Below are 25,635 nucleotides of genomic sequence, written 5' to 3'. Positions count from 1 at the left end.
ACTAGGTGACCGACCGCACCCTGTGCGGGTATATAAAATATTATATTATATCGGTTGAGTTCAAATGTAAGAGAAGGTGGAACAAGTGAGAGTTTCAATGCTGAGACATGATTTGCGCAAATCTCCAAGATGCATGTAAGGGTGGAATTCGTTACTTTTTCGGTTCGGTTGGTTTGTTTAGTTCGATTTAATAATTTTTTTCAACTGAAGTAAACCATATTTAGTCTAGTTCGGTGTGCTTTATGTCCAGTTTAGTTTATATTCGGTTCGGTTTGTTTTTTTTGATCGGTTTAATTAGGCTCTTTGTCGCTTAATTTTTTAAAAAGAAAAATTATGTTTTAAAAACATAAATTATGTACACATAAATTATGTGAACTAAATTCAATATAAAACTGAAACAACAACTTAAAAAGTCACAAAAGTATATAAAATAAAACAAATGAATGTTAACTAAAGTAAAAAAGATATCAACATCGTTAGTATGTTTTTAATAAAAGTTAACTAATAAAAAAAACAAATGTAAGAAAAATATACAGGAAATAGTGAGTATTAAAAATGTGATAAAAATCTCATAGGTATCAAATCCCATAGAAACCTGAAAAGAAAATGTGATAAAATTTTTAAATATTAATTCATAAGTAATAATAAAAAGAAGAAGAACAATTATGAATTAAAAAAATCCCATAGAAACTGCAAAAAATGTCAAATTTTGTTAGCAATTGTACAATAAAAATAATTCGATATTATACAATATTTTATATACAATATTTTTTTGGATATACCGTAACACTAATATCTCTCTCTCTCTCTCTCTCTCTCTCTCTCTCTCCCCTCTCTCCCCCCCTCTCCCCCTCCTCTCTCCCCCCTCTCTCTCTTCTCTCTTCCCCCTCTCATCCTCCCTCCGCCCTCCTCCTCTCCCTCCGCCACCCTCCTCTTCTCCTCCTCTTCCCTCTGCCTCCCTCTCCCTCTCTCTGCCCTCTCTCTCTCTCTATCTCTCTCTCTTCACCTATTAATAGTGAGAAAAATATCTTTTATATTGATTTATATCATTACAATATCGCGAATTCTACAAAAGTAAAACAAAAAATTTAATTAATAGAAAATCTAACAAAGCCACAGCTTAACCAATAGAAGAGTATACTATTGATAACACATTTCAAACTTAAACAACGTCAATGAGCTTCCGATTCAAACGCATGATTGATTCAATCTCCTCCAAAGATAAACTCTTAATTTGATCTTCTGATAAACACAAGCCTGAAAGAACATGTAAAAGTTAATTTGATCTATTAACATTTTTTTTGATAAAAACATAAGCTAACTTGGTTTATCCGTACCTTTTCTTTGGTTGCATAATATATCTTGTGAGTTTTTCCCAAGTAGCAATTGCAAACGTTTTCTGGATTTGTGATACTATGTGTTAGCAATAGGATACAAACAACTTGCGTAGATCTTTTTTGCTGATGCCCCATAACATGCTTCTTTAATAGTTTCAATATTTTCTTCATCATCGTCCTTTCGGATAACAGAGAATTTATATTTTTTTCTAAAAAATGTCATTAGATTAAGTTTTGAAATAATAAGCAACTTTAAATGTAGACCATAAAAAATGTAAGATATTATATATATAAATATATAATATATGTATATACAACAGTGTTGATATGGTTGCACGATAAGTTAGTATCAAATATTATATTCGTACAATTTATTACATTTTTTATTGCTATCTAGATTTTTTTGAATTTAATGTGTTAACATAAATCATTTTAATTATTACCAATCAATCTTTTGAATTAAATATGATGAATATATGTTACGTGATGTTGCAATCATCATTAATGTGATAAATATGGACATATTTTTCAGTCAGGCAAATTGTGAGAACTATAATAAACAAGTAAATAAATAACTGTTAAATGACATAGTGTTGATCTCAAGACTACTGTCATGATCTTCTTGGCTTTTTCTTTTAGACAAAGGAGTTCCTGAAAAATCAAAGAACCTGAGGAAATATCACCTAATGACTGCAACATCATGACCTGCAAAAGAAAAGGTTCATCTCATTAGTATGCTATTGTAACTATAAATAATAAGCAATTATAAAGTATAATACATGTTTAGAAGGAAAAAGCAGAAAATATTAATTTTTCATAATAAATATTTAAATTGAATAAGAAAGTTATTAAATCTACAATATCATAAGCTGATTTGAATTAAATATTACTCTTCTGCGCAAGTTAGATTTATTTAAAATATTCTTTTAATAAATTCTCAATAAATCTTACTCATAAGGTAATTTTATTTTTGGAATATCTTGTTGATAAAGCTAAAGGAGAACATCTCGTGAATAGATTGCACCAGAATTTTGGTTGACAAGTATCACCCTAAATATTAAGTTTTAAATGCATGATTTTTGGAGAGAAATATTTTGTCAATTAATTTCGTTTCTCTGACATCTAAAATATTTAGTAGGTATTAATGAATTAAACACAGAAAGAGTTCTCAAAAAGATGTTCTTTGAATCGAGAAAACACAAAAGGTAAGTAAAATGCTAGACTTTACTAAAATATTTAACTTTCACAATAAGCTATGTTCCAGAATATTCTCAAATTAACTTTAAAATTTATCTACCTATAAGTTAGGATTATTTATGGAATATATCTTATATTATTAAAACAGAAGTACAAATATAAAATATCCCTAAGTTTTCAAACTTGTTTACAATGACATGCCACTGAAGTAATTAAATGAATCTATCTTAATGAATCATTTTTTTTCTATTTATTAAACTATTTCCTAAATCAAACTTAACTTAATTTTCGTATTTAATATATTTCCTTAAACCAATTAACTAATTTTAGAGGATATTCAAATTAATATCGATTTTAACTATATAAAACTTGGATAATGTTACCATTAATTATTTTTGAACAAAAATCAAGTTTAAATTAGATATTAAACAATATTATGAATATTCCTAAAATATATGTTTAACTTAGCATTAATTATTGAACAATAAAATTTTATAATGCTAAGATTTAAATATCTTTAAACAACTTATAGAACAATATGAAATATTTGTAAGTGAATATTATTTTTAATATAATTTAATCTCACTTAAGATTAATATATTTCAAAAATTTCTAACATATACGTTTAATCATTTCAGTTACTATAAATTATTTTCAACAAGAAAATTTAAATATCTTTGTATAACAATGTTTAATGTTTATAACCAAATATTTTTTCTAATGTATCTAAACCTCACCGTAATATCTGATCAAAATATTTAAAATTTTTATTACATTTGAAAAATAATTTCATGTTAAAAAGAAATATTATTCAAACATATCAATAGGTCAATATTTTGTCAAAAGTTTAGTAGCGGGCACGGCTCACTATTTTCTTTGTTGTATTTATAAAATATTTAAAATATGATAAATATTTAAAATATAAACTAATAAACATTTAAATAATATTCATTTATATAAAAATGAAAATAACAATCCGTGCGGACGCACGGGTCAAGCTCTAGTTGTTATTAAAATTACATTTTAAAAATAAAAAAGAGAATATATCGGGAATAGTTTACACTAATGATTTAATTTAAAAATATTACCCTTACAATTTAAATATTAAAGCATGAGATTAGGAAATAAGATATTATTTCAGTAGAGAAAATACCATCCTACTAATATTTTAAAAATATAATGTGATTATCCAATTTTGATGTACAATAGAGAAAATACCATTCTAAGCGCACATCTTTTGCAGGACCGAATGGTGAACTCTTAGAGGTCTGAAATATAATTCTAAACCAAAAAACAATATGTATATATATAAGCTTATAATTCTAAACAATAATATAATTCTACTAATAAAAAAAAGTATTCGCAACACAAAAAAAGATGCTATTGAAATGATATAACTGAGAGATGTTATCAAATTGAGTAAACTTTTTTTTACCAGATTGAGGAACAAAGATGTTATCGAAATGATATATCAAAGAGGTGTACAATCAAATCGATATATAGCTTCAGTGGATAAATCGTCATAATAAAGTATCTGCATATAAACCAAAAGAAAAATCAGCTCTCATGAAATATAAAAGCTTAATGTTCTAAAATAAGAAAAAAAAAATTCAGAACATTATTAACATTAAAAGTTCAGAATACAAAGTTCAATGATTTCGTTTCTTCTACTGTGGATGTCTTATTTATAGTAAATTGATGGACGCTTCTCATTGATTTAGCTTGCATGATAAGCTAAGAAGTATAATTTTTTAATAAATTCTCAATAAATCTTATATTTATAACGCAATATTATTTTTGGAATATCTATCTTATTAAAACAGAAACATTATGTTGGACCTAACATTTATTTTGTAAGTTTTTAAATTAAATACACTTTTATACTTTATAGTTAACCTACATTAAATCACTAATGTTCCTTTCTTTATACTACTATCCATGTTTCCAAACAATATATTTATTTCTTTATACTACTATCAATGTTTCCAAACAATATATTTTTATACTACTATCAATGTTTCCAAACAATACAATAATTAATCTTAGTTATTTTATATATATCATTTTCTCTTAAAATTTGTAGAAACGTTATATATTTCATAAATTGAAAAAAATAAACTTTAAAATTTGGATTATAAGATTACAAATTATGAAACTATTACAATTTAAATCCAATTAGATTACATATCGATCATCCATCAGTTCAATCGGTTAGTTTCGGGTTTTAGTGATTTTTTTAATATGTATATTTTAAAAAACCTAAATTGAATTGTCAGATCTCCGGATTAACCGGTATAATCACAATCGGGTTGAATTTAAAAACACTGATTTAAATGCAAAAATATTTTAAATACACACTCTTTAAAAATTACCAAAATATTTGTTAAATTATTAGTGAAATTTTTCATCGTAAAATATTCCGCGCTTCCAAAGCGCGGGTCAAAATCTAGTCTTCTTGATAAAGCTAAAGGAGAATATCTCGTGAATAGATTGTACAAGAATTTTGGTTGACAAGTCTCGCCATAAATATTAAGTTTTAAACGCATGATTTTAGTAGAGAAAATATCTTGTCAATTAATTTTGTTTCTCTGAGATCTAAAATATTTAGTGAGTATTTAATGAGTTAAACACAGAAATGATCGCAAAAAGATGTTCTTTGAATCGAGAAAACACAAAAGTTAAGTATTAAAGTGATTTCGTTTTTAGTAATGTCGATGATTAAAATAAATCGAAAAATAAATTCTAAAAAATCAATCAATAAGATCAACAGAATTCTTTCCATTTGTAATAAGGAAACTAATTATTACATGTATTAACTAATATTTTTGCGCGAGTAATGTTAATAGGGGAATTAAATTATTTTTTCCTTTTCAATTAGTATTCAATGTTACTTTCCTTTTATAGGGGGATCAATGAATTAAAATAAATTATTTGATTTGATAAAATGACTTTATATTCTTATATATCTATAGACTACATAAAATAATAAACCAAAATATTTATTTGAATTGATAAAATGACTTTATATACCATATTTTCGACAATTAGTTACCATAAATAGTTATTAATAATATTATGTAAACCATTTGGAATCTAAAATATTTATTTGAATTAATAAAATGGCTTTATATCATACTTTCGACAATTAGTTACCATAAATAGTTATAAATAATATTATGTAACTCATTTGAAAAGTGATGTTAATTGGTCATTAAATTATTTTTTTCCTTGCAATTAGTATTCAATGGTACTTTTCTATTATAGTGGGATCGATGAATTAAATGATATATCGAAATTACAAAATAAGGTAAGTATTTAGAGGGCTTCCCTTTTTAGTAGTGTCGATGGAAAAAATAAATCAAAAAGAAATTCTAAAAAATCAACCAATAGAATCGATAGAATTCTTATGAGAAAGGCTGTGAGAGTGCCAGCTGGCAAATGTACTTTCTTTTAATATATAGAAAGATTATAATAAATAAAATTAAAAATTATCGGCCAATAAAATTATAATAATTAAGAGTTCATTTATGATCGACACGTAATAAAAATCACTTATGTGACTTCTCAATCAATATATAGTAAATTTATTTTTTATAAATAATTTATAACATTCTGTAAATTATTTTAAAATTCTGATAAATTTATTCTTTAAACAACGATAAATAATCTAAAAATAATGTTAATAAAAAAATTTGGATTTTTTAATATTTAAAATAATTATTATATAATTATATTCGAATACAATTCATCAAGTAGAGTATAAAACTATTATAATTATCTTATATAAAATTTCGTTCATTATATTTTATAGTTTATAAATATTAAAAGTAAGAAATAAAATATTATTAATCTTTCTATAATTTCTATATTTGAGAAGCTTTCCAAATTTCTAATATGAATGCCTTATCCATAAAGTATGTCATTGTTAAGAACGTATTAATTATATGGATTCAAATTTGGTAATGTTTGTGTCGATCAAATATACTATATTAATAAGACTGTATTAATTATATGGATTCAAATTTGGTAATGTTTGGTCGATTATAAAAAATAAATGAAAAAGAAATTATCAAAAATTTAACCAATAAAATTAAGAGAATTAATCCTAGAAGCTCTCTATGAATGCCACCTAAGCAAAAATCACTAAAATGACTTCTCTTTTAATGTATAGGAGGATTTTCCTTTTTTTTTAAAAGCTAAAAACACTAATTACGGGCCTAGGAGACCGCGATGAAGGTGCTCTTAGAACCCCACTAAAACCTAATATGATACTTGTAAGCAATAGATTTGTTGATTTTTTTTTTGTAATTAACTTTTAACTATTCAACTACAATTCAGTAGAATATTCACATTGCAGAAGATATATAGAAAACAAATAATTCTCAAAGAAATATTTTTGAAAAAAAAAGAGAACAAAACATTATAATATTTGCATTGGTGAATGGGTTCAGTTCACCAAACCGTAGAAGTTAAAGCATGCACTAAACCCACTGTACCGTCTGCCTTATTGGATATATAGGGATTATCTTTGGATATTAACACATTCTCAAAGCATTCGAGTGTCCCCCAAATTTCCTGATTTTGGCGTTTTTCAAGGATAATTTCTGCACACCAAATCGTTATACTCTTACCAGCAAACACATACTCCTCGCACAAAATCGCTATTTTCCCACCATGATCGGCCAACTGAACGTTACCCTTAGAAAAAAGCAACATAGAGAATCTTTCCAAACCCTTAACAGTTGTCCATACTTTTTTTCGGACGTCATACCAATGTATCTTCTTATCACTGTAACGATAGAAGACGTTCTCTATCACACAATAAGAGTATCGCGACGAAGCCCATCCTCTATTCATCCCTATGTCTGCCGCTCTCCATCTACCTTTATGCAACTTGTAAGTCGCACGTTTCTTCCGAGACCTCATATAGACGGTTCCTTCATACTTTGCGCTTTGGTACTCAGACCCTAAGCATATCTCCTCGCTCGGGATATGTAGAAACTCCCAAGTTTGAGTCTTCGTATCAAAAACCTCCATCCAGTTCGTTGAATCGAGATTATCATAGCCTCCCGCAACATATATTTTCTCATCAACGACGCAAGCAGATGGGAGCACACGGGCTACACGCATGCTTGGAGCCTCACGCCATGTGTAAAAACGACTGTCCATGACCATAACGCTGGACCAAGCATTATTCTTTGATCCACCGCCAATGACGTATATATTAGGACCAACCACTGCAACACCGGACAAAGATGCACATGTAGGACTGGGAATAGATATCGGGACCAAAACTTTTCTTGAGGTATTTGGTCTCTGGCAGAGAATGAACCAACCTAGTTGGCTAGGATCAGTATGGAGTCGTAAGCACACATAGACAAAACTCTCTGTTAGGCCTAAGAGGGTTCGGATTTGGAAAAGGTCCACTGAAGCAAGGAGAGACCGAAATCGTTTACAAACTAAATATAGAGTTGGATAGTATAATCTTGAGACGTGGGCTAAGCAGTTTAATACCAAATCATCAGATAACATCAGCAAGTTATTGACCGGTGGCTCTTCTCTATCAATCATGGTTGTTGGCGATCACTTTTCTCTCTTAGGTTAAGGTTGCTTATCAAGTAAGCAACTATTTATAAAACTCGGTAATCTTAAAAAAAAAAATGTCTCTCCCAATCTCCGCTATAGATATTAATATATAGGGAGAATATTCCATTCCTAATCTCATAAGGATCAACGTGTATTTAAAACATAAGTATATTTTACAACTAGGATATTTTCCTTTTTGTTGACAAAAAGGATATATTCTTTTTATCTTTAAGAGCAACTTTATTGGTAAGTTTCTTATTGAGTCTCGAAATTAAAAGGTTAGTGGAGTTTATAGATCTGGATCTAATATTCCACTGGTTAGATTGCAAGATTTTGCAATCTCCAAAAACTGTAACTAAAGGAGTGATAAGCGCTCAACGAAAGCTACCTTGGGATCATGGTAGCTTTTGTAATATTCCTTTCAACCAAATACAGAGCACCAGTAGTCTCTTCTAAAGCACTAACAAGGTTCTTAAGCTGTTACAATACACCAGGAACGGTTAGTCATGAATATTAGAATGTTTATAGAAAGATGATGGACTCTAAAAAATAATGTAATATGAGAGAAGAAAAACCTTGTTCGAGTGCCCTTAGTGATCTCAGCAGTTTGTCCTTTCCGGAGAGCCAAAGTAAAAGGTTTGACATTAATCTTTGCTCTCTCATTAATAGTTTAGGATTGGTGTGCATTTGCAAAGTTCCGCAAATATATAGCCCTCCAGTTTCCAACTCAATACGTGCCATTTTTAGTTGAACCCAAGGAACAAAATAATGGAAACATACGTGTCTTCTTCGAAAGAGTCCAACAGCTTGGGGCAATGTATCGACAGCGTATCGACACACAAGTCCGTCCATGTCAGTTTTCTTAACTAGATCATGCAACTTGAAATTAGCTTAAAATAATCATTACTACCATATTCACCATTTTGATCAGTTCTACATGACAAACATAGAGTTTGACTAGAAGATATAATATCTTTCTTATTCTTGAAGCTGCAACGTGATGATAAAACAAGATTAATTGATATACCCACAGTATACAATCCGTTCACGTCAGTTTCTTAATTACAATTGTAAACAATTTCTTTGTGATTAATAGAATAAAATGCCCAACTTGCTATTAAATTAACACTAATCAGTACAACTACATTCACCATATGTTGATCAATTCTATAGTAATGCTGGAAACAGAATGTAACGTGATGAACCAAATGTAGATTAGTCTAAATACAACCCCTAAGATGAGTAGATTAGCCAGAAATTGTATCCAATAGTTATCCATTTCTCTTAACCGACATGCAAGTATATATCAGATACACGTTGGCTACAGCTTTACTCACCTCTTATCACAACATCTCCATACTAATATACCGAATATTACTAGTATCAATTGGTTGACAAAACAATTCAAAATAGAATTTACTTATAGAAGTGCCTGTAACTTGTAATGAAATAAGTCAATGAGACACGCCTTTGCATCTCTTATCCTCCTGAACAATTCATATGCTCGCAAATGAATTTAATATAGTTTCTTCCACAATTTAACTTCGATTATCTTTACATACTCTTGACATGGATTTAGTTTTACAAAGGCATGTTTTTATATAAATATAACCTTTGAATATTGACGGTGTATTATATAAATGTAAATACATTACACTAAAATAAAACACTATATATATATTTTTTTTCTCTCTAAAATTCATTAAAGTAGCAGCTGTTGATTTCAGATGGAAAATTGATGAGGAGTCAGAGTAGATATTTTCGTTGGACCACGTTGAATTGTTCTATAAGAAAGATATTTATTTAAAATATTGGAAAAATGACGTTTTATGTTTTTATGTGCCCGCCCAAAACTTTGTTTTATTCAGTGTAAATTGTCAAACGGAGGTGGAAAATAAATAAACAACGCGTTGAATAAATTAAAAAAAAAAGATTGAAAAAGCACGGCAAATAAAGAAAACGACGCGTAGTCTACGGACATGTATAAAAAACGACAGAGTCCAAAGTCATCTTTCATATTCATCTTCATAACGCGGTTTTGTTTCACCAAACTCAAACAAACACACATTCCATTCAAACCTAACTAACAATCAATCAGATCAACACACACCCAAACATTCGTCGAAAAATCAAAACCGATCTCAATCCAATCTAAACCATTCGATCTCACTCCCAATCGAATCAATTACAATTCTACTCTCAGAACTTGGAATCAGCTAAAACCCTAACAGTAAGTGATGTTGCGAGCTCTAGTGCGGCCTCTCGAGCGGTGGTGCCCAGGAAGCAGATCGAGCGGCGATAACTTACTCTGGCAATCGGAGCTGAGACCGCACGCCGGCGGAGAGTATTCGATCGCGGTAGTTCAAGCCAATTCGAGACTAGAGGATCAGAGTCAGGTCTTCACATCATCCTCCGCCACTTACGTCGGCGTCCACGACGGCCACGGCGGACCCGAAGCTTCTAGATTCGTTAACAGACATCTCTTCCCTTACATCCACAGTAAAAAAAATCACATCTTTCTCATCATTCCAATATCAAAAGCTTCCAAAAATCTGATTTTTTTTTCATTAATTTGCAGAGTTCGCTAAAGAAGAAGGAGGACTCTCTGTGGATGTGATTAGAAAAGCATTTAAAGAAACTGAGGATGATTTCTGTCATATGGTTAAACGATCCTTACCGTCGAAACCGCAGATGGCTACTGTGGGGACTTGCTGTCTCTTTGGTGCTATCTCCGATGGTACGCTGTACGTTGCGAATCTTGGGGACTCGAGAGCGGTTCTTGGGAGAGTGGTTTCAGGGGTTGCTGTAGCTGAGAGGTTGTCTACTGATCATAACGTTGCTGTTGAAGAAGTGAGGAAGGAGGTTAAGGCGCTTAACCCTGATGATTCGCAGATTGTTATGTATATTCGTGGAGTTTGGAGGATTAAAGGCATTATTCAGGTACGTTACTTAGAGCTTTTTTACTTGTTTGCTTCTGTGATATGTTAGTATCTATGGTGAATATGTGTTTATATGCATAAAAGGTGTAGTAGTGTGATGATGGTGTCTTCTCTCTTTTGAGTAACTTTAAGTTTGATATAGATGGGGGATTGTAATGTTCCAGGAATCCTTCACAAGGGGCTCCTGCAACGTTTCTTCCCCAGTGTAGTCAGAGCTCTACATGATTATGAAGAGATATGCTTTGTGGTTGTTGATGAACCTTTCCATGAATGTTGTTGAGCTCGTTGTATATGACTATATGAGTTTAGCTAAATCGTTTGTATATGTGCTTCTCTATAGGTATCGAGATCAATTGGGGATGTGTACTTGAAGAAACCAGAGTTTTACAGGGATCCGGTGTTCCAGCAACATGGGAATCCCATTCCTTTGAGGAGACCTGCGATGACAGCTGAACCCTCCATCATTGTAAGGAAGCTTAAGCCACAGGACTTGTTTCTCATATTTGCATCAGACGGTCTCTGGGAACATCTTACTGATGAAGCAGCCGTAGAGATTGTACTCAAACACCCAAGAGCTGTAAGTTTGCCATATCCTAAACTCGAAGTTTATTGTGTCTTTTACTTTCTACTAGCTACATTTTAGATTTCTAACTCTCTGTGGTCTACTACAGGGAATTGCACGAAGACTCGTAAGAGCAGCTCTCGAGGAAGCTGCAAAGAAGAGAGAAATGAGATATGGAGATATGAAGAAAATCGCCAGAGGAGTTCGAAGACATTTCCATGACGACATAAGCGTCGTTGTTGTTTATCTCGATCAACACAAACCGAAGAATGGTAAACTGGTACAGCAAGGAGGCATCACAGCTCCACCGGATATCTACTCACTACGCTCAGATGAAGCTAAGCAACGGCAGCTTCTCAATGTGTTATACTGACTCAGATTATGTTAAGTGGGTGGTTTTGGATAAAAATCAAAATAGGGAAGAAAACTTGTTTACATATTTGTTTAATCTTTTACCATGGATGTATGTTCTTTTTATGTATTGGAATTGGATTTGTATATTCTTTTACCCTTTTCTTTTTGGGCAAAGCAGTTTTGCTTTTGACAATCAATACTTTTGTTGTACCGAAGTATGAAAACTTGTTTGAGTTTATGAGAAGATTGATTGAGCCTTGCTTGAGTTTGGCTAATGCTCGACGACGTGGGAATGAACAAGTGAGAGGTCATGAGTTTACAGTACTCACAACTAGGGATGTAAATTGGGTATAATGACTATGGGTTAGCCTGGTTCCGATTACAGTAATATGGTTTTGATTTGGTTATGCCCAAGATCGAGTTTACCCGAAAAGATATGGGCCAAAAATCATTTAGACATGTGTGTTCAATAATCCTACAAATCAAACATTAGAAGACAAAATTAAAATCATGCTTTCTACTAAATTTGCAAAAACACGTTTCTACAATAAAACCACAACATCATATTTTTTTTGGTAAAATCACATTTTCGCCAAATTTACAAAATTACATTTTCTTACAAAAATGCAAAATTATATATTTTCATCAAAATCTCAAAATCATATTTGATAATGTGATATGTTAATTGGAGAAAGAACTGAACTCTTACTCTGCTAGATTGACATGTGCATATGAGCATTACTATCTGATAATGTGATCTGTTAGTGGGGAAACGAGGATAACACTTTTACGGCTAAACTGACATGTGTATATGAATATGTTACGGTAAAGCGTATAGAATAAAACATAAACACAAAAATTTTGTTAGTAGTGCTAACAATGTTACTATATCAGAAATAAGTTTTTGATTTTCCCCCTTTTGACTGAAGAGGAAAACATAAACCAAAGTTGAACCAGCTAAAATCAGATCTAAATTATGGAGGAGTAAAGATGAACTGCGAAAATCTATTAAAGAACAATCACGAATTCGTCATAACCCTTATCGATCAAGAATTCATGTAACCCTTAGACAACACAAGTTCATCTTGTTAGTACGTCATTCACAAAACATGTATATATAAAATATGTTTTATCTAAAATCTAAAACTGAGATCTAAATTATTTATTTTCAGATTTTTTTTGTAAAAAAATTTCTTAAATTTTGGTTATGTTTTACTATGTATTGTTTATTTTAAATTATTTTGTGTTTTTAATGTATATACAACCTTTGACCAAAAAAATGTATATACAACCTTTTAAAGTTATCAAGATTTTACCTTTAAGTCATGTAAAAATTAAATGAATATTTATATATAGCTACATTTAGTATTTATTAGTTACATTTAGTATTTATTAGTCACTACTCCATCGGGTTGTTCATTTTCTTAACTGCAATATTCCTTCCATCTTGCAGTGTACCTCTATATACGGATCCAAACCGGTCTTTTCCGAGTAAATTCTCGACTCCAAAGTTGTTTGTTGTATCTCTGAGAATTTGTAGTGGGATTGCTTTGTTCTCGATAATCTCATTGTGCTCAGCCATCTCGATCTCGTTGTGCTCAGCCATTTCGATCTCGTTATGCTCAGAAGACTGCACAAGATCCTTCAATAGCTTCCAAAAAAGTGTATTCCGCACGAAGCATCTTCCGGAACCATGTTGTGATATGGATATCACCTTCAGCTCGGATATGGTCTATTTTCATAACAAATCAACTATTTGCATAAATTTCAGACAAGTTGTAACAAGTCAACCATTTGCATAAATACACTTCCCAAAAATGTATGTATAAAATATGTTTATCTAAAATTCTAAAATTGAAATTTCAAATTTTTATTTCATAATATTTTTAAAAAATTGCTTAAATTTTTCTTATGTTTTACTTGTGTTTTTTTTGTCAATGCTAGTGGACTCAAACTTTGGTCACTCCAGTGAAAGAGATGTTTTCCAAAATGTACTTTGGGGCATGTACTGATAGACCAAGACCCTGCCATTTCCTTCAATGGAATACCGATAAAGAAGACACTAAGTTGCGGTGGTGAACCCTGGTTAGAACAATGACCTCAGATTTGAATTCGTTGAGGCTTTTACCGACAAAAATGTTCATCTTCTTAACTGCAACATTCCTTCCATCTTGCAGTGTACCTCTATATACGGATCCAAACCCACCTTCTCCGAGTAAATTCTCGACTCTAAAATTGTTTGTTGCATCTCTGAGAATCTGCATTGGGATCCCTTTGTTCTCGATGATCTCATTGTGCTCAACCATCTCGATCTTGTTGTGCTCAGCCATCTCAATCTCGTTGTGCTCAACCATCTCGATCTCGTTGTGCTCAGCCATCTCGATCTCGTTGTGCTCAGAAGACTGCACAAGATCCTTCAATAGCTTTCAACACAAGATCCTTCAATAGCTTTCAAAAAAATGTATTCTGCACGAAGCATCTTCCCGAACCATGTTGTGATATGGATATCGCCTTCAGCTCGGGTATGGTCTATTTTCATAACAAATCAACTTTGTATAAATTTCAGATAAGTTGTAACAAGTCAACCATTTGCATAAATACGCTTCACAAAAATGTATGTATAAAATATGTTTATCTAAAACTCTAAAATTGAAATTTCAATTTTTTATTTCATATTTTTTTAAAAAAAATTGCTTAAAGTTTTCTTATGTTTTACTTGTGTTTTTTTGTCAATGCTTATATTTTAACATGTATTTTTATTTTTAATTATTTTGCGTGTTCAGCGTACGTACAACCTTTTAAATTATTAAGATTTTACCTTTTAGTCATATAAAAACTAAATGGATACATATATCTAGTTACATTTAGTTAACAATTAAATTAGCACATTGAACACTTAAATACTCTTCACATCTCCCAAACATTTAAATATAATAAACTATAAACAATATTTTATACAACACTTTGAAATATGAATTCATTTTTAATTTACTTATAGCCTTAGATTTCTAAAATAGTAATCCCTACAAATTTACTATTTTGAGTAATGATTGGTGCTATTGATATAAAACACACACACTAATCAGTTTACTTTATAGACTTGTTTTTTATACTAATTTTTTTAGATAAATGATTTAAAGCTGGTTCATATACCAGTTTATATTTTCCTCTTCAGTCAAAGGGGACAAATGAAAAACTGATTCCAGAAATAGTAACATCGACTAGCCAATTTCTTTTAAATCTGGCCGGTGAGATGTTAGTTACCACATATATTTGATACAAATGATGAACATATTCATGTTGCTCAGTTATAAGAGGGAAATTTTGTTCGTAAACATAGGAAAGAGATGGAGAAGAAGAAGAAATAAAAGAGGGAAAACAAAAATATAAAATATGTTTATCTAAAAATCTAAAACTGAGATCTAAAATATTTATTTTCATATTTTAAAAAAAATTGCTTAAATTTGCTTATGTTTTACTTTTACTTATGTTTTTTTGTCAGTGCTTATGTTTTAATATGTATTTTTTTGACAATATATGTATTATTTATTTTAAATTATTTTGTGTGCTTAATGTATATACAACCTCTTAAAGTTATTAAAATTTTACCTGTTAGTCATGTAAAAATACATGAAGACCTATATCTAGTTACATTTAGCACTTATTAGCACAATCTAAATTCTAAGAACTCTTCATATCTCCCAAAGATTTAAATATAATTAACTGTAAACAGTACTTTATACAACACTTTGAAATATGAATTTATTTTTAATATTACTTATAGCTTTTAAATTTTTATAATAGTGATCCCTACAAACTTATTCTTTTGAGTAATGATTGGTGCTATTGATATAACACACATCCACTAAATTTTTAATCAAGTGTTATTCAATCATACAAATTTAATAATATATTTGATTTCATAATAGATTTAATAATAAAGTGTTTTTCAATAATTGTTAAAAATAGAAAGATTCAAATCCGAGGAAAACCCTCATAATTTTTTGTAAATACAAATTTGAGAGAATTTGAAAATTTGTTTATTTTACTTGGATTTATAAATAATACATGGATTTCTAAATCAATCAAAATATATTGTTTCATAAGTCTACTATTATACTATGTATGTAAATTTATAAATAATACATGGGTTTCCTAGATTATATTAACTTGAACCATAGTGTTGAATTTCGGCGTTGGTCCCTGAGCAAATTACTGGACAAAGCAACCATTTGCAGATACTGCAGTTCTGTCCTGTAGGAATGATTCCAGAAATCTGATTGCCTATTATCTCGAAAACTCTCAGAGCAGTCAGGTTAATTAACTCCGGAGGTAGACTTCCTGAAAATCCTCTGTAAGAGAGATGTATGATTGTGACGCGGTTGTTCTTGTCACAATCCAGTTCTGCCCAAGTGCAATAATATGTGCTAGTCCAATCTATATCGTCTGGACGATGCAAAGACGCCCTCAATGCTGCCATAGCCAAATAATCTGGTCTCTCATCTTCTAGGCTTGCCATTACCAACAGAGATAAACAAAGAGAGATCCACAAGAATACTCTTTTGGTACTTGAAGGTAGAGTCCTAAAATCAAATCAAAAACAGGCACAACATTAATCAAACGGATCAAACAGCAATGTTACAGTATTAGCTACATATACAAATTCATATAACCATGCTCTAGTACAGGGAATGATACCAATGAGACAAAAAAATATATATGTATAATATATGTTTTGTTTTTAAATTCTAAAATTGAAATTTCAAAATTTTATTTCATAATTTTTTTTTAAAAAAATGCTTAAAATTTTCTTATGTTTTACTTGTGTTTTTTTGTCAATGCTTATGTTTTACCATGTATTTTATTTTTAATTATTTTGCGTGTTAAACGTACGTACAACTAATTTTAATATATTCTTTTTAGTATCAATCATTGTTAAAAAAAATAAAAAATTCAAATCCGAGGAAAAAACCTCCGGATCTTTTGTAAATAAAAATTTGAGAGAATTTGAAAATTTGTTTATTTTACTTAGATTTATAAATAATACATGGATTTCTAAATCAATCAAAATATATTGTTTCATAAGTTTACTATTATACTATGTATGTAAATCGTTTTTCTTACAATGCCTTGCCACAATTTGTTAATATTGTTAAAGTAATTATATTGGCTGTTTATTAAAAAAAAATGATAATTATATTGGCAAAAACATCCTTGTATCTTTACTACAGCAACATCTGTCTAAATAGATCCCTTGCCTTGCCGGAACTAACCTGGGTAAAACTGTCATTTGATTCTGAACATACGCTTTGAATTTTATCTTCGAAGTTTATCCTCTTTAATAAGCTGTCTTAAATCCGGTGCACAAAAAAAAAGATGTTTCAATTTTTTCTCATTTCGTAAAAAAAAGAATCTTCTAAGAAAGTGAGGAAACGAAGAGAGAGAAACAAGCAAATGGATGTAACAACAACCGCCGAGGTGATTTTTGATCGGAACGAAGCGGTGGAGACGCCTCCAGAGGATGATTGTTGCCCGATCTGTTTTAGCTCCTTCACGGTCCCCTGTCGAGGCAACTGTGGCCATTGGTATTGCGGTTAAGTGTTTCATCTTAATATATCATTTGGTAGCTTCTCTGGGGGAATTGCTTAGCTTATGTATCTGTTTGGACACATTAATTAACAAGAGTTTTATGTTTAGTGTACTTTCGCTGATTGATTAATTACATTACATTACCAGGAAGCTGCATCTTGCAGTATTGGAACTATGCTGCAGTCTCTAAGCCTTGCAAGTGTCCTATGTGTGTTCGACACATCACCACGCTGTCACCGGAAGCATCCTTGCAACAGCGGCAAGAGCAAGAGGTGAAGGAGGTTCTTGCTAAGATCCGTAGGTATAACCGTCTCTTTGTTGGAGGTTTAACTGGCTTTCTTCAGGTATAACCGTGTCTTTTGTATTCTTTTATCTTGCTTGTCTGTAAATGGAACAAAACCAGATTCGTTCGAATGTTTCAGAAGCTGCAGGAGCTGCCTTTGCTGATTAAGCGATTGGTGTGGCACATGATGGATCCAGATACAAACACTTTGTATTTTCATGAAGTTCGCATCTTTGCAGTTAAGAACATCTTACCTTTATTAAAGTTTCAATCTTGTTTATAGTGCAGTATCGGACGCCTTACTCTTTATAGTTTAGTGTTTAGTTACCACCTCTGCCCACTAAGTCTTTGTTGTATATACTAATGACCAAAACAAGGCTACACAGATCTATCATTGAAGGACGAGAAACTAAGTTTCTTCAGGTGTTGCAGATGTTGATGAGTACCCTTTACACTGCAGCAGAGTTTAGCTTCATTCCAACGGGTAAGTTGCCTCTCACAAATCCTATAACCAGTTTTCCAAGAATCATTTGGAACTCCGATAATCTTAGTTTGATATTGTGTGACTTCAAGCGCTGTTTAATGTTACCCGTTTTGTACAGGAGGGTTCAGAATAGTGACGGTGTTCGACTACACTGCTATTGCAATGATCTTGGTTCTTAAAATTTTACCTGTTAGTCATTTAAAAATACATGAATACCTATATCTAGTTACATTTAGCACTTATTAGCACAATCCAAATTCTAAGAACTCTTCATATCTCCCAAAGATTTAAATATAATTAACTGTAAACGGTACTTTATACAACACTTTGAAATATGAATTTATTTTTAATATTACTTATAGCTTTTAGATTTTTAAAATAGTGATCCCTACAAACTTAATCTTTGGAGTAATGATTGGTGTTATTGATATAACACACCCACTAAATTCTTAATCAAGTCTTATTCAATCATACAAATATAATAATAGATTTGATTTTATAATAGATTTAATAATAAAGTGTTTTTCAATCATTGTTAAAAATAGAAAGATTGAAATCCGAGGAAAACCCTCCAATTTTTTTGTAAATACATATTTGAGAGAATTTAAAAATTTGTTATTTTACATGGATTTATAAATAATACATGGATTTCTAAATCAATCAAAATATATTGTTTCATAAGTTTACTATTATACTGTGTATGTAAATCCTTTTTCTTACAATGCCTTGCCACAATTTGTTAATATTGTTAAAGTAATTATATTGGCTGTTTATTAAAAAAATGATAATTATATTGGCAAAAACATCCTTGTATCTTTACTACAGCAACATCTGTCTAAATAGATCCCTTGCCTTGCCGGAACTAACCTGGGTAAAACTGTCATTTGATTCTGAACATACGCTTTGAATTTTATCTTCGAAGTTTATCCTCTTTAATAAGCTGTCTTAAATCCGGTGCACAAAAAAAGATGTTTCAATTTTCTCATTTCGTAAAAAAAAGAATCTTCTAAGAAAGTGACGAAACGAAGAGAGAGAAACAAGCAAATGGATGTAACAACAACCGCCGAGGTGATTTTTGATCGGAACGAAGCGGTGGAGACGCCTCCAGAGGATGATTGTTGCCCGATCTGTTTTAGCTCCTTCACGGTCCCCTGTCGAGGCAACTGTGGCCATTGGTATTGCGGTTAAGTGTTTCATCTTAATATATCATTGGTAGCTTCTCTGGGGGAATTGCTTAGGGTTCGGTACTGATTTAGGGTTCCATTCGTAGTGTGTGTTTTGGACAACATTAATTAACAAGAGTTTTATGTTTAGTGTACTTTCGCTGATTAATTAATTACATTACCAGGAAGCTGTATATTGCAGTATTGGAACTATGCTGCAGTCTCTAAGCCTTGCAAGTGTCCTATGTGTGTTCGACACATCACCACGCTGTCACCGGAAGCATCCTTGCAACAGCGGCAAGAGCAAGAGGTGAAGGAGGTTCTTGCTAAGATCCGTAGGTATAACCGTCTCTTTGTTGGAGGTTTAACTGGCTTTCTTCAGGTATAACCTTCTTTTGTATTCTTTTATCTTGCTTGTCTGTAAATGGAACAAAACCAGTTTCGTTCGAATGTTTCAGAAGTTGCAGGAGCTGCCTTTGCTGATAAAGAGATTGGTGTGGCACATGATGGATCCAGATACAAACACTTTGTATTTTCATGAAGTTCGCATCTTTGCAGTTAAGAACATCTTACCTTTATTAAAGTTCCAATCTTGTTTATAGTGCAGTATCGGACGCCTTACTCTTTATAGTTTAGTGTTTAGTTACTACCTCTGCCCACTAAGTATTTGTTGTCATTTGTTGTATGTACTAATGACCAAAACAAGGCTACACAGATATATCGTTGAAGGACGAGAAACTAAGTTTCTTCAGGTGTTGCAGATGTTGATGAGTACCCTTTACACTGCGGCAGAGTTTAGCTTCATCCCAACGGGTAAGTTGCCTCTCACAAATCCTATAACCAGTTTTCCAAGAATCATTTGGAACTCCGATAATCTTAGTTGTTTGAGATTGTGTGACTTCAAGCGCTGTTTAATGTTGCCCGTTTTGTACAGGAGGGTTCAGAATAGTGACGGTGTTCGACTACACTGCTATTGCAATGATCTTGATTCTGCGCGTGGTGGGGTTATATCGGAGGAGACGTCTTGCTCAGCGTGTTAGGCATATTGCAGCTACAGAATTTGAACCAGAATAGAGTTCAAAATGAATGTATTATCATGTGAATGAGCAAGCGTTTGTTTGTTGTAGGTTTGGTTTGGTAGATCATACAGAAGCCAAGAGTCTTATGACCACTGTAAAAAAAGTGAGATGCGATCTTTTTATAAATAAATGTAATTACATGAACTTAATAAGATGGGCTTGTACTGGGTTATTATGTGTCCCAATGTTGGGCTTGAATAGTAAGTCTACTACTCCATTTATGTTCCCTCCAAAAAGGCCAACTTCAATTTGTCCTTATATGACTTTCCACATGCTACAAACTCTTGTAACACATTACACACAGTCAGCTAAACATTGACAAAGTATTTGTTCTTTTCTAAACTGATGTTAAGATTTTAAGCAAAGACAAAATTTTGAGGAACCTTTTTTTAATAAAAAGGAGGTCAAAATGTTCATGTGTTTGACTCTGCACTGCATCCACGAGTTAATCTCTAGAAGAGTGTATTCGGTATAGTACACACGGAAATATTTTTTAATATGATTAAAATATAAGTATATCATATTGCGTCATGTGGAGGAGCATTCACACTATTATAATATATCTAGAGAATGGGCTATGAATCTCTCTGATGATATCGATTTCTACTTTTAGGTGGAGATCGGACAAATTAGCCAGCAATATCTCGCCAAATGCAGTAATCTTCTCTATTTTATTTTTCATTTTTAAATGTGAAAATACTTTTTATATACCGGAAAGGAAAGTATTTTCTAAAATTAGATCAATTGATTGACCTTGGGGAATGTCCAAAACCAAAAAACAAAACATAATGCGGGTTTTCAAGATTTTGTTCGAATGTTATTACTACGTGTATTTTTCATTTTTAACTAATTAAAAATGTAAGATTTATGATCCTTTAATAACTATTTTAAATTGATTATATTGTATTTTAACCATTAAAGTTATATTTTGTTACAATTTTCTTAAATATTTCTAGTGATGTGATAACAAAAATATCAAGGTAAGATTTTCCATATTTTATTGTGTACATCCGTAACTAGTACTAAAAAGTCTTAAATTTGTATCAATAATTTAACAAACTGCAATTGTTTGTCAGAAGTCGAACCTCTGACATCGCTTCTTTTGTAAGAACGTAGGGCACTTCCGTCATTTCTGACCATCCCCCATAATTTTGACAAATCACATTTAACAAAATGTGAAAAGTCTTTTTTCTCTCTCTCTCCTCTATTAGGTTTAAACAGAACAGAGAGCTTGTTTCATGCGAGAGCTGATAGAGAAAGATAGATAGAGAAAGAAACCAATCTCTAGATCACGAGCTTTCTTTCTTCTTTCTTCGTTATCGTCTTTGAACTGAATCAAGAAAAAAAAAGACAGCGATCAAACAAATGAACAAAAGGATCTCAAGAAACCCACTTGTTGTTGGTTCAAGATTTCACGGGTCTTAAAATCTCTGTAAAGTCTCTTTCCCACACACCCATAACTTTCATCATCATCATCATCATCATCGCCACCCACTACTCTTTCTCAATTTCAACGGCTTAAATTCCTCCACGTTACAGTCTCTCATTTCCTCAGATGTAAAATGTCGAGTCTCTGTTAGATATCTCCCAGAAAACCTGATCTGATCTTAAGCTAAGACAAACTGAAGTCGCAGAGAGACAAGAATGGATCGACCAGCAGTGAGTGGACCGATGGATTTGCCGATCATGCACGATAGCGATAGGTACGAGCTCGTCAAAGATATTGGGTCCGGTAACTTCGGAGTTGCGAGGTTAATGAGAGACAAGCAGAGTAACGAGCTTGTTGCTGTCAAATATATCGAGCGAGGTGAGAAGGTAAAGTGTTTTGTTCTTGTCTTATTCTCATTGAGATGTTATGGTTTATGAAATGGTTTTGATCATTGATGTTAATTAATATTAGTAAATATTTCTAACATATTGTTCATTTCTTTGTTCTGGTATCTAAAATTTCATAATTGGTATAATGCTTATATTAATTACAGATAGATGAAAATGTGAAAAGGGAGATAATTAATCACAGGTCCTTAAGACATCCCAATATAGTAAGATTCAAAGAGGTTTGGCTTCAACTCTCTTAACCTTTCTTATTATTAAGTTCAAGTGAAATTAACTATATTTTTTTTTATATAAATTCTCCTGTTTGATTTCAGGTCATATTAACACCAACTCATTTGGCTATTGTTATGGAATACGCAGCCGGAGGAGAACTCTTTGAGCGTATCTGCAATGCAGGCCGGTTCAGCGAAGACGAGGTTGTTTTCTTGAGTAAACAAGTCTTCTCTTCATATGCCGAGTATTAATGAATGTGTTTGGTTATTACCGTGTAGGCAAGGTTTTTCTTCCAGCAACTCATTTCAGGAGTTAGTTATTGTCATGCTATGGTAATGAGAAAATGTTTTGTTTTACATCCTCTGTGAAAATCAACTAGCTCTCATGTGATTCAGTTTTTTTTTTATGTTGTAGCAAGTATGTCACCGAGATTTGAAGCTCGAGAATACGTTACTAGATGGTAGCCCTGCCCCTCGTCTAAAGATATGTGATTTTGGATATTCCAAGGTATCTTTTCTTTGTCAAAACATATACAAAAATATATAAAATTTCATGATATTTAAATTTTGTTAGATTCTGTCTTCAATTTTTTTTAAAAAAAGTTGTGCATGCTCTTGTTTGTTTTTTCTAGTCCTCGGTGTTACATTCACAGCCAAAATCAACTGTTGGAACCCCTGCTTATATTGCTCCAGAGGTTTTACTAAAGAAAGAATATGATGGCAAGGTACTCCACTTTCTTACTACTACTCCATACTAACCATATATACTATACAAAGAAATATGTTTTATTTAAGAGCAATTTATATTTTTGACAATTCTGGAATTGTTGGGTTTAAATTGGTCAAATGCATCATAATTCATCAGCTTGCAGATGTTTGGTCTTGTGGGGTAACACTGTATGTGATGCTTGTTGGTGCATACCCTTTTGAAGATCCAGATGAGCCTAAAAATTTCAAGAAAACAATACATGTGAGCTTTTCTTCCATTCATGGTTTATTAGCTTAAGAATGTTCTCTTTTATATATATAGCTAAACATCCTGCTCTGTTCTGAAAATGTGTTTCTCAGAGAATCTTGAATGTTCAGTACGCTATTCCAGATTATGTTCACATATCTCCTGAATGTCAACATCTGATCTCCAGAATATTCGTTGCTGATTCTGCAAAGGTATAACTAGTCTACTTCAAAGTCTATAGACCTTGATAGCTACATTCGTTGATAGTGTCTGGATTACATTTTGTATGTTTATATTGTGCTCTGTTTAGCTGAATTGGCTATCTATTGGTTGGTTTCATGCAGAGGATATCAATCCCTGAGATAAGGAACCATGAATGGTTTCTCAAGAATCTACCGGCAGATATCATGAACGATAACGTGATGAATAGCCAGTTTGATGAATCAGACCAACCAGGTCAAAGCATTGAAGAGATCATGCAGATTGTTGCAGAAGCGACTGTTCCTCCTGCTGGCACTCAGAGTCTCAACCATTATCTCACAGGTGAAACAGAAACAGAAACAAAACAAAACAAAAACATTTTCTTGTTTCTTCAAGTTCTCAACAATGTGACAATACAGGAAGCTTGGATTTGGAGGATGATATGGATGAAGATCTAGAGAGCGACTTGGATGATCTTGACATCGATAGTAGCGGAGAGATTGTGTATGCAATGTGATGTGATATCTCAATGGTTTCTGATACAAAAAAATGAACAATAAGGTGTGTTGTCTGGTATTGATATTTGAGTTCTCTTGATATATCCCCACCTTTGTCAATGGGCACAGTTTGTAACCGTTGTTGATATGCAAAAAAAGATAAGGGCGCTAGTAGTGTACTGTTACTCTTTATTGTATGGTTTTCGCTTTTCTGTTAGCTCAGCTGACTGGTAAGGTGGTCCATGTCTCTTGTTCTTATTTTTAATTTGGTTCCGAAATTTGAACCAAAAACTCGTAACATTCAAAATAATGTTCATGTGTTAATTTTCTAATATAAAAGAAATATATGCCCCGTTCAAAAAGTAATAGTTCTCGGAATATAAAAACGGCACTAATCAAGAAAGAGATAGATTCTGTTCATTAACATAATGAGCTAATAGCCTAATACCAATTGGATTGTTCATTTGTTATTTGACATTCTAATTATTAAACAATATTTAGTTATATTTTTAAAAATTATTGATGGTTATATTACCTTTTAGTAGTCCGGGATGGGTGCTTGTTATGAGTATGACTTTGTATTTCATGCTTGTCATGCTTTAGTGCTTTGTAAATCCCTAAAATGAGCTGCATCTTTGCCCAATATTAGCAAGTAGAAATTCTATAAACTAATACTTTAAAAATTTAATAAATACTCCCTCTGTTTCTTAAAGATAGATGTTTTAGAAAAATAAATTGTTTCACAAAAATGTATTTTTATGTTTCTTATACAAAAATTGCAAATTTCAATAAAATTGATTGAATTTATTGAAAGGCTATTGGTTAAAATGTATTGGAATTTGATAATTTCTAAAATTGATGTATAGTTAATGTGTTTTCTTAATATGTGTGAAAACACCAAAACATACATCTTTAAAAAACAGAGGGAGTACTATATATCAAGAACAGATCTAAATGTATTAGGGAGGGGCAACTGCCCCCAGTAAAATTAATGAATTTTTCTTTAATTATGCGAGTTTCTAATTAATGCCACTATCTTAAATTTAAGTTTTGCTCCCATTTTTTTAGCAAATTTTTGCTCCCATTCACCTTTTAGTTTCTCACGTGTGTTTTTTTTTTTCAGGTCTTTAAGTTATTTGTTTTTTACCTAAAAACTTGGATAAATATACAAATTCAATTGAATTACAGAAGCTATTAATAATGTGTCTTTTTTTAACAACTATTAATAATGTGTCTATCATGACAAATGACTTAAATCTTTAACGCTTGTTTCCATTATTTCTATCATTATTTAACGTTTGGTTTTGACTTTAAATAGTACTCTCAGTTTATCATTGTTTTCACAAAATATACAATTCTGT

At 31.6% G+C, this 25,635-nt stretch overlaps 6 protein-coding genes across 7 annotated transcripts; 4 read left to right on the top strand and 2 right to left on the bottom strand.

Annotated features, from left to right (window-relative positions):
- Positions 1-6,981: 6,981 nt before the first annotated feature.
- LOC108853363 (F-box/kelch-repeat protein At4g23580-like) lies at positions 6,982-8,156 on the bottom strand. The gene has a single exon (XM_018626780.2). It carries the CDS (start codon positions 8,103-8,105, stop codon positions 6,987-6,989), a length of 1,119 nt encoding a protein of 372 aa, XP_018482282.2. The 5' UTR covers positions 8,106-8,156; the 3' UTR covers positions 6,982-6,986.
- A 1,983-nt stretch (positions 8,157-10,139) lies between these two features.
- LOC108848313 (probable protein phosphatase 2C 63) lies at positions 10,140-12,232 on the top strand. The gene is made up of 4 exons (XM_018621642.2): positions 10,140-10,619; positions 10,699-11,060; positions 11,400-11,636; positions 11,731-12,232. Exons 1-4 carry the CDS (start codon positions 10,358-10,360, stop codon positions 11,992-11,994), a joined length of 1,125 nt encoding a protein of 374 aa, XP_018477144.1. The 5' UTR covers positions 10,140-10,357; the 3' UTR covers positions 11,995-12,232.
- A 1,142-nt stretch (positions 12,233-13,374) lies between these two features.
- LOC108849935 (receptor-like kinase TMK2) lies at positions 13,375-16,494 on the bottom strand. The gene is made up of 3 exons (XM_018623533.1): positions 16,192-16,494; positions 14,024-14,398; positions 13,375-13,707 (listed from the first exon to the last, which is right to left on the bottom strand). Exons 1-3 carry the CDS (start codon positions 16,492-16,494, stop codon positions 13,375-13,377), a joined length of 1,011 nt encoding a protein of 336 aa, XP_018479035.1.
- A 750-nt stretch (positions 16,495-17,244) lies between these two features.
- Positions 17,245-18,745, top strand: LOC108851956 (uncharacterized). The gene is made up of 5 exons (XM_018625436.2): positions 17,245-17,568; positions 17,712-17,908; positions 17,987-18,085; positions 18,280-18,331; positions 18,450-18,745. The coding sequence occupies exons 1-5, from the start codon at positions 17,430-17,432 to the stop codon at positions 18,575-18,577; spliced, it is 615 nt and encodes a 204-aa protein (XP_018480938.1). The 5' UTR covers positions 17,245-17,429; the 3' UTR covers positions 18,578-18,745.
- Positions 18,746-19,116: 371 nt separating this feature from the next.
- LOC108849597 (uncharacterized) lies at positions 19,117-20,794 on the top strand. Of its 2 annotated transcripts, none has more exons than XM_018623167.2 (5): positions 19,117-19,514; positions 19,680-19,876; positions 19,956-20,051; positions 20,256-20,307; positions 20,429-20,794. In XM_018623167.2, the coding sequence occupies exons 1-5, from the start codon at positions 19,376-19,378 to the stop codon at positions 20,566-20,568; spliced, it is 624 nt and encodes a 207-aa protein (XP_018478669.1). In that variant the 5' UTR covers positions 19,117-19,375; the 3' UTR covers positions 20,569-20,794. The 2 variants fall into 2 exon arrangements, with proteins under 2 accessions (XP_018478669.1, XP_018478668.1); XM_018623166.2 differs by having other exon boundaries at positions 19,144-19,514; positions 19,953-20,051.
- Positions 20,795-21,769: 975 nt separating this feature from the next.
- LOC108849934 (serine/threonine-protein kinase SRK2E-like) lies at positions 21,770-24,466 on the top strand. The gene is made up of 10 exons (XM_057007274.1): positions 21,770-22,388; positions 22,556-22,630; positions 22,724-22,825; positions 22,901-22,954; positions 23,037-23,129; positions 23,254-23,346; positions 23,487-23,591; positions 23,690-23,788; positions 23,921-24,119; positions 24,197-24,466. The coding sequence occupies exons 1-10, from the start codon at positions 22,218-22,220 to the stop codon at positions 24,292-24,294; spliced, it is 1,089 nt and encodes a 362-aa protein (XP_056863254.1). The 5' UTR covers positions 21,770-22,217; the 3' UTR covers positions 24,295-24,466.
- The last annotated feature ends 1,169 nt before the right edge of the window (positions 24,467-25,635 follow it).

This window comes from Raphanus sativus, chromosome 4 (genome assembly GCF_000801105.2).
Source record: "Raphanus sativus cultivar WK10039 chromosome 4, ASM80110v3, whole genome shotgun sequence".
Lineage (NCBI taxonomy): Eukaryota > Viridiplantae > Streptophyta > Magnoliopsida > Brassicales > Brassicaceae > Raphanus > Raphanus sativus.
This window is presented reverse-complemented; position numbering and strand designations above follow the sequence as displayed.

Bases quoted from the DNA above. Each gene is read 5' to 3' on its own strand.
- LOC108851956 (XM_018625436.2), top strand. From the start codon at position 17,430: ATGGATGTAACAACAACCGCCGAGGTGATTTTTGATCGGAACGAAGCG. The intron at 17,569-17,711 runs GTTAAGTGTTTC...TTACATTACCAG, and splicing joins CTGTGGCCATTGGTATTGCG to GAAGCTGCATCTTGCAGTAT. The intron at 17,909-17,986 runs GTATAACCGTGT...CGAATGTTTCAG, and splicing joins GTTTAACTGGCTTTCTTCAG to AAGCTGCAGGAGCTGCCTTT.
- LOC108848313 (XM_018621642.2), top strand. From the start codon at position 10,358: ATGTTGCGAGCTCTAGTGCGGCCTCTCGAGCGGTGGTGCCCAGGAAGC. The intron at 11,061-11,399 runs GTACGTTACTTA...GCTTCTCTATAG, and splicing joins GGATTAAAGGCATTATTCAG to GTATCGAGATCAATTGGGGA. The intron at 11,637-11,730 runs GTAAGTTTGCCA...GGTCTACTACAG, and splicing joins TACTCAAACACCCAAGAGCT to GGAATTGCACGAAGACTCGT.
- LOC108849597 (XM_018623166.2), top strand. From the start codon at position 19,376: ATGGATGTAACAACAACCGCCGAGGTGATTTTTGATCGGAACGAAGCG. The intron at 19,877-19,952 runs GTATAACCTTCT...CGAATGTTTCAG, and splicing joins GTTTAACTGGCTTTCTTCAG to AAGTTGCAGGAGCTGCCTTT. The intron at 20,308-20,428 runs GTAAGTTGCCTC...CGTTTTGTACAG, and splicing joins GTTTAGCTTCATCCCAACGG to GAGGGTTCAGAATAGTGACG.
- LOC108849935 (XM_018623533.1), bottom strand. From the start codon at position 16,494: ATGGCAAGCCTAGAAGATGAGAGACCAGATTATTTGGCTATGGCAGCA. The intron at 14,399-16,191 runs GTAATTTGCTCA...TTGTGTTGAAAG, and splicing joins GCAAATGGTTGCTTTGTCCA to CTATTGAAGGATCTTGTGCA. The intron at 13,708-14,023 runs GTATTCCATTGA...TTATGAAAATAG, and splicing joins ACTTAGTGTCTTCTTTATCG to ACCATATCCGAGCTGAAGGT.
- LOC108849934 (XM_057007274.1), top strand. From the start codon at position 22,218: ATGGATCGACCAGCAGTGAGTGGACCGATGGATTTGCCGATCATGCAC. The intron at 22,389-22,555 runs GTAAAGTGTTTT...TATTAATTACAG, and splicing joins ATATCGAGCGAGGTGAGAAG to ATAGATGAAAATGTGAAAAG. The intron at 22,631-22,723 runs GTTTGGCTTCAA...GTTTGATTTCAG, and splicing joins ATATAGTAAGATTCAAAGAG to GTCATATTAACACCAACTCA.
- LOC108853363 (XM_018626780.2), bottom strand. From the start codon at position 8,105: ATGATTGATAGAGAAGAGCCACCGGTCAATAACTTGCTGATGTTATCT.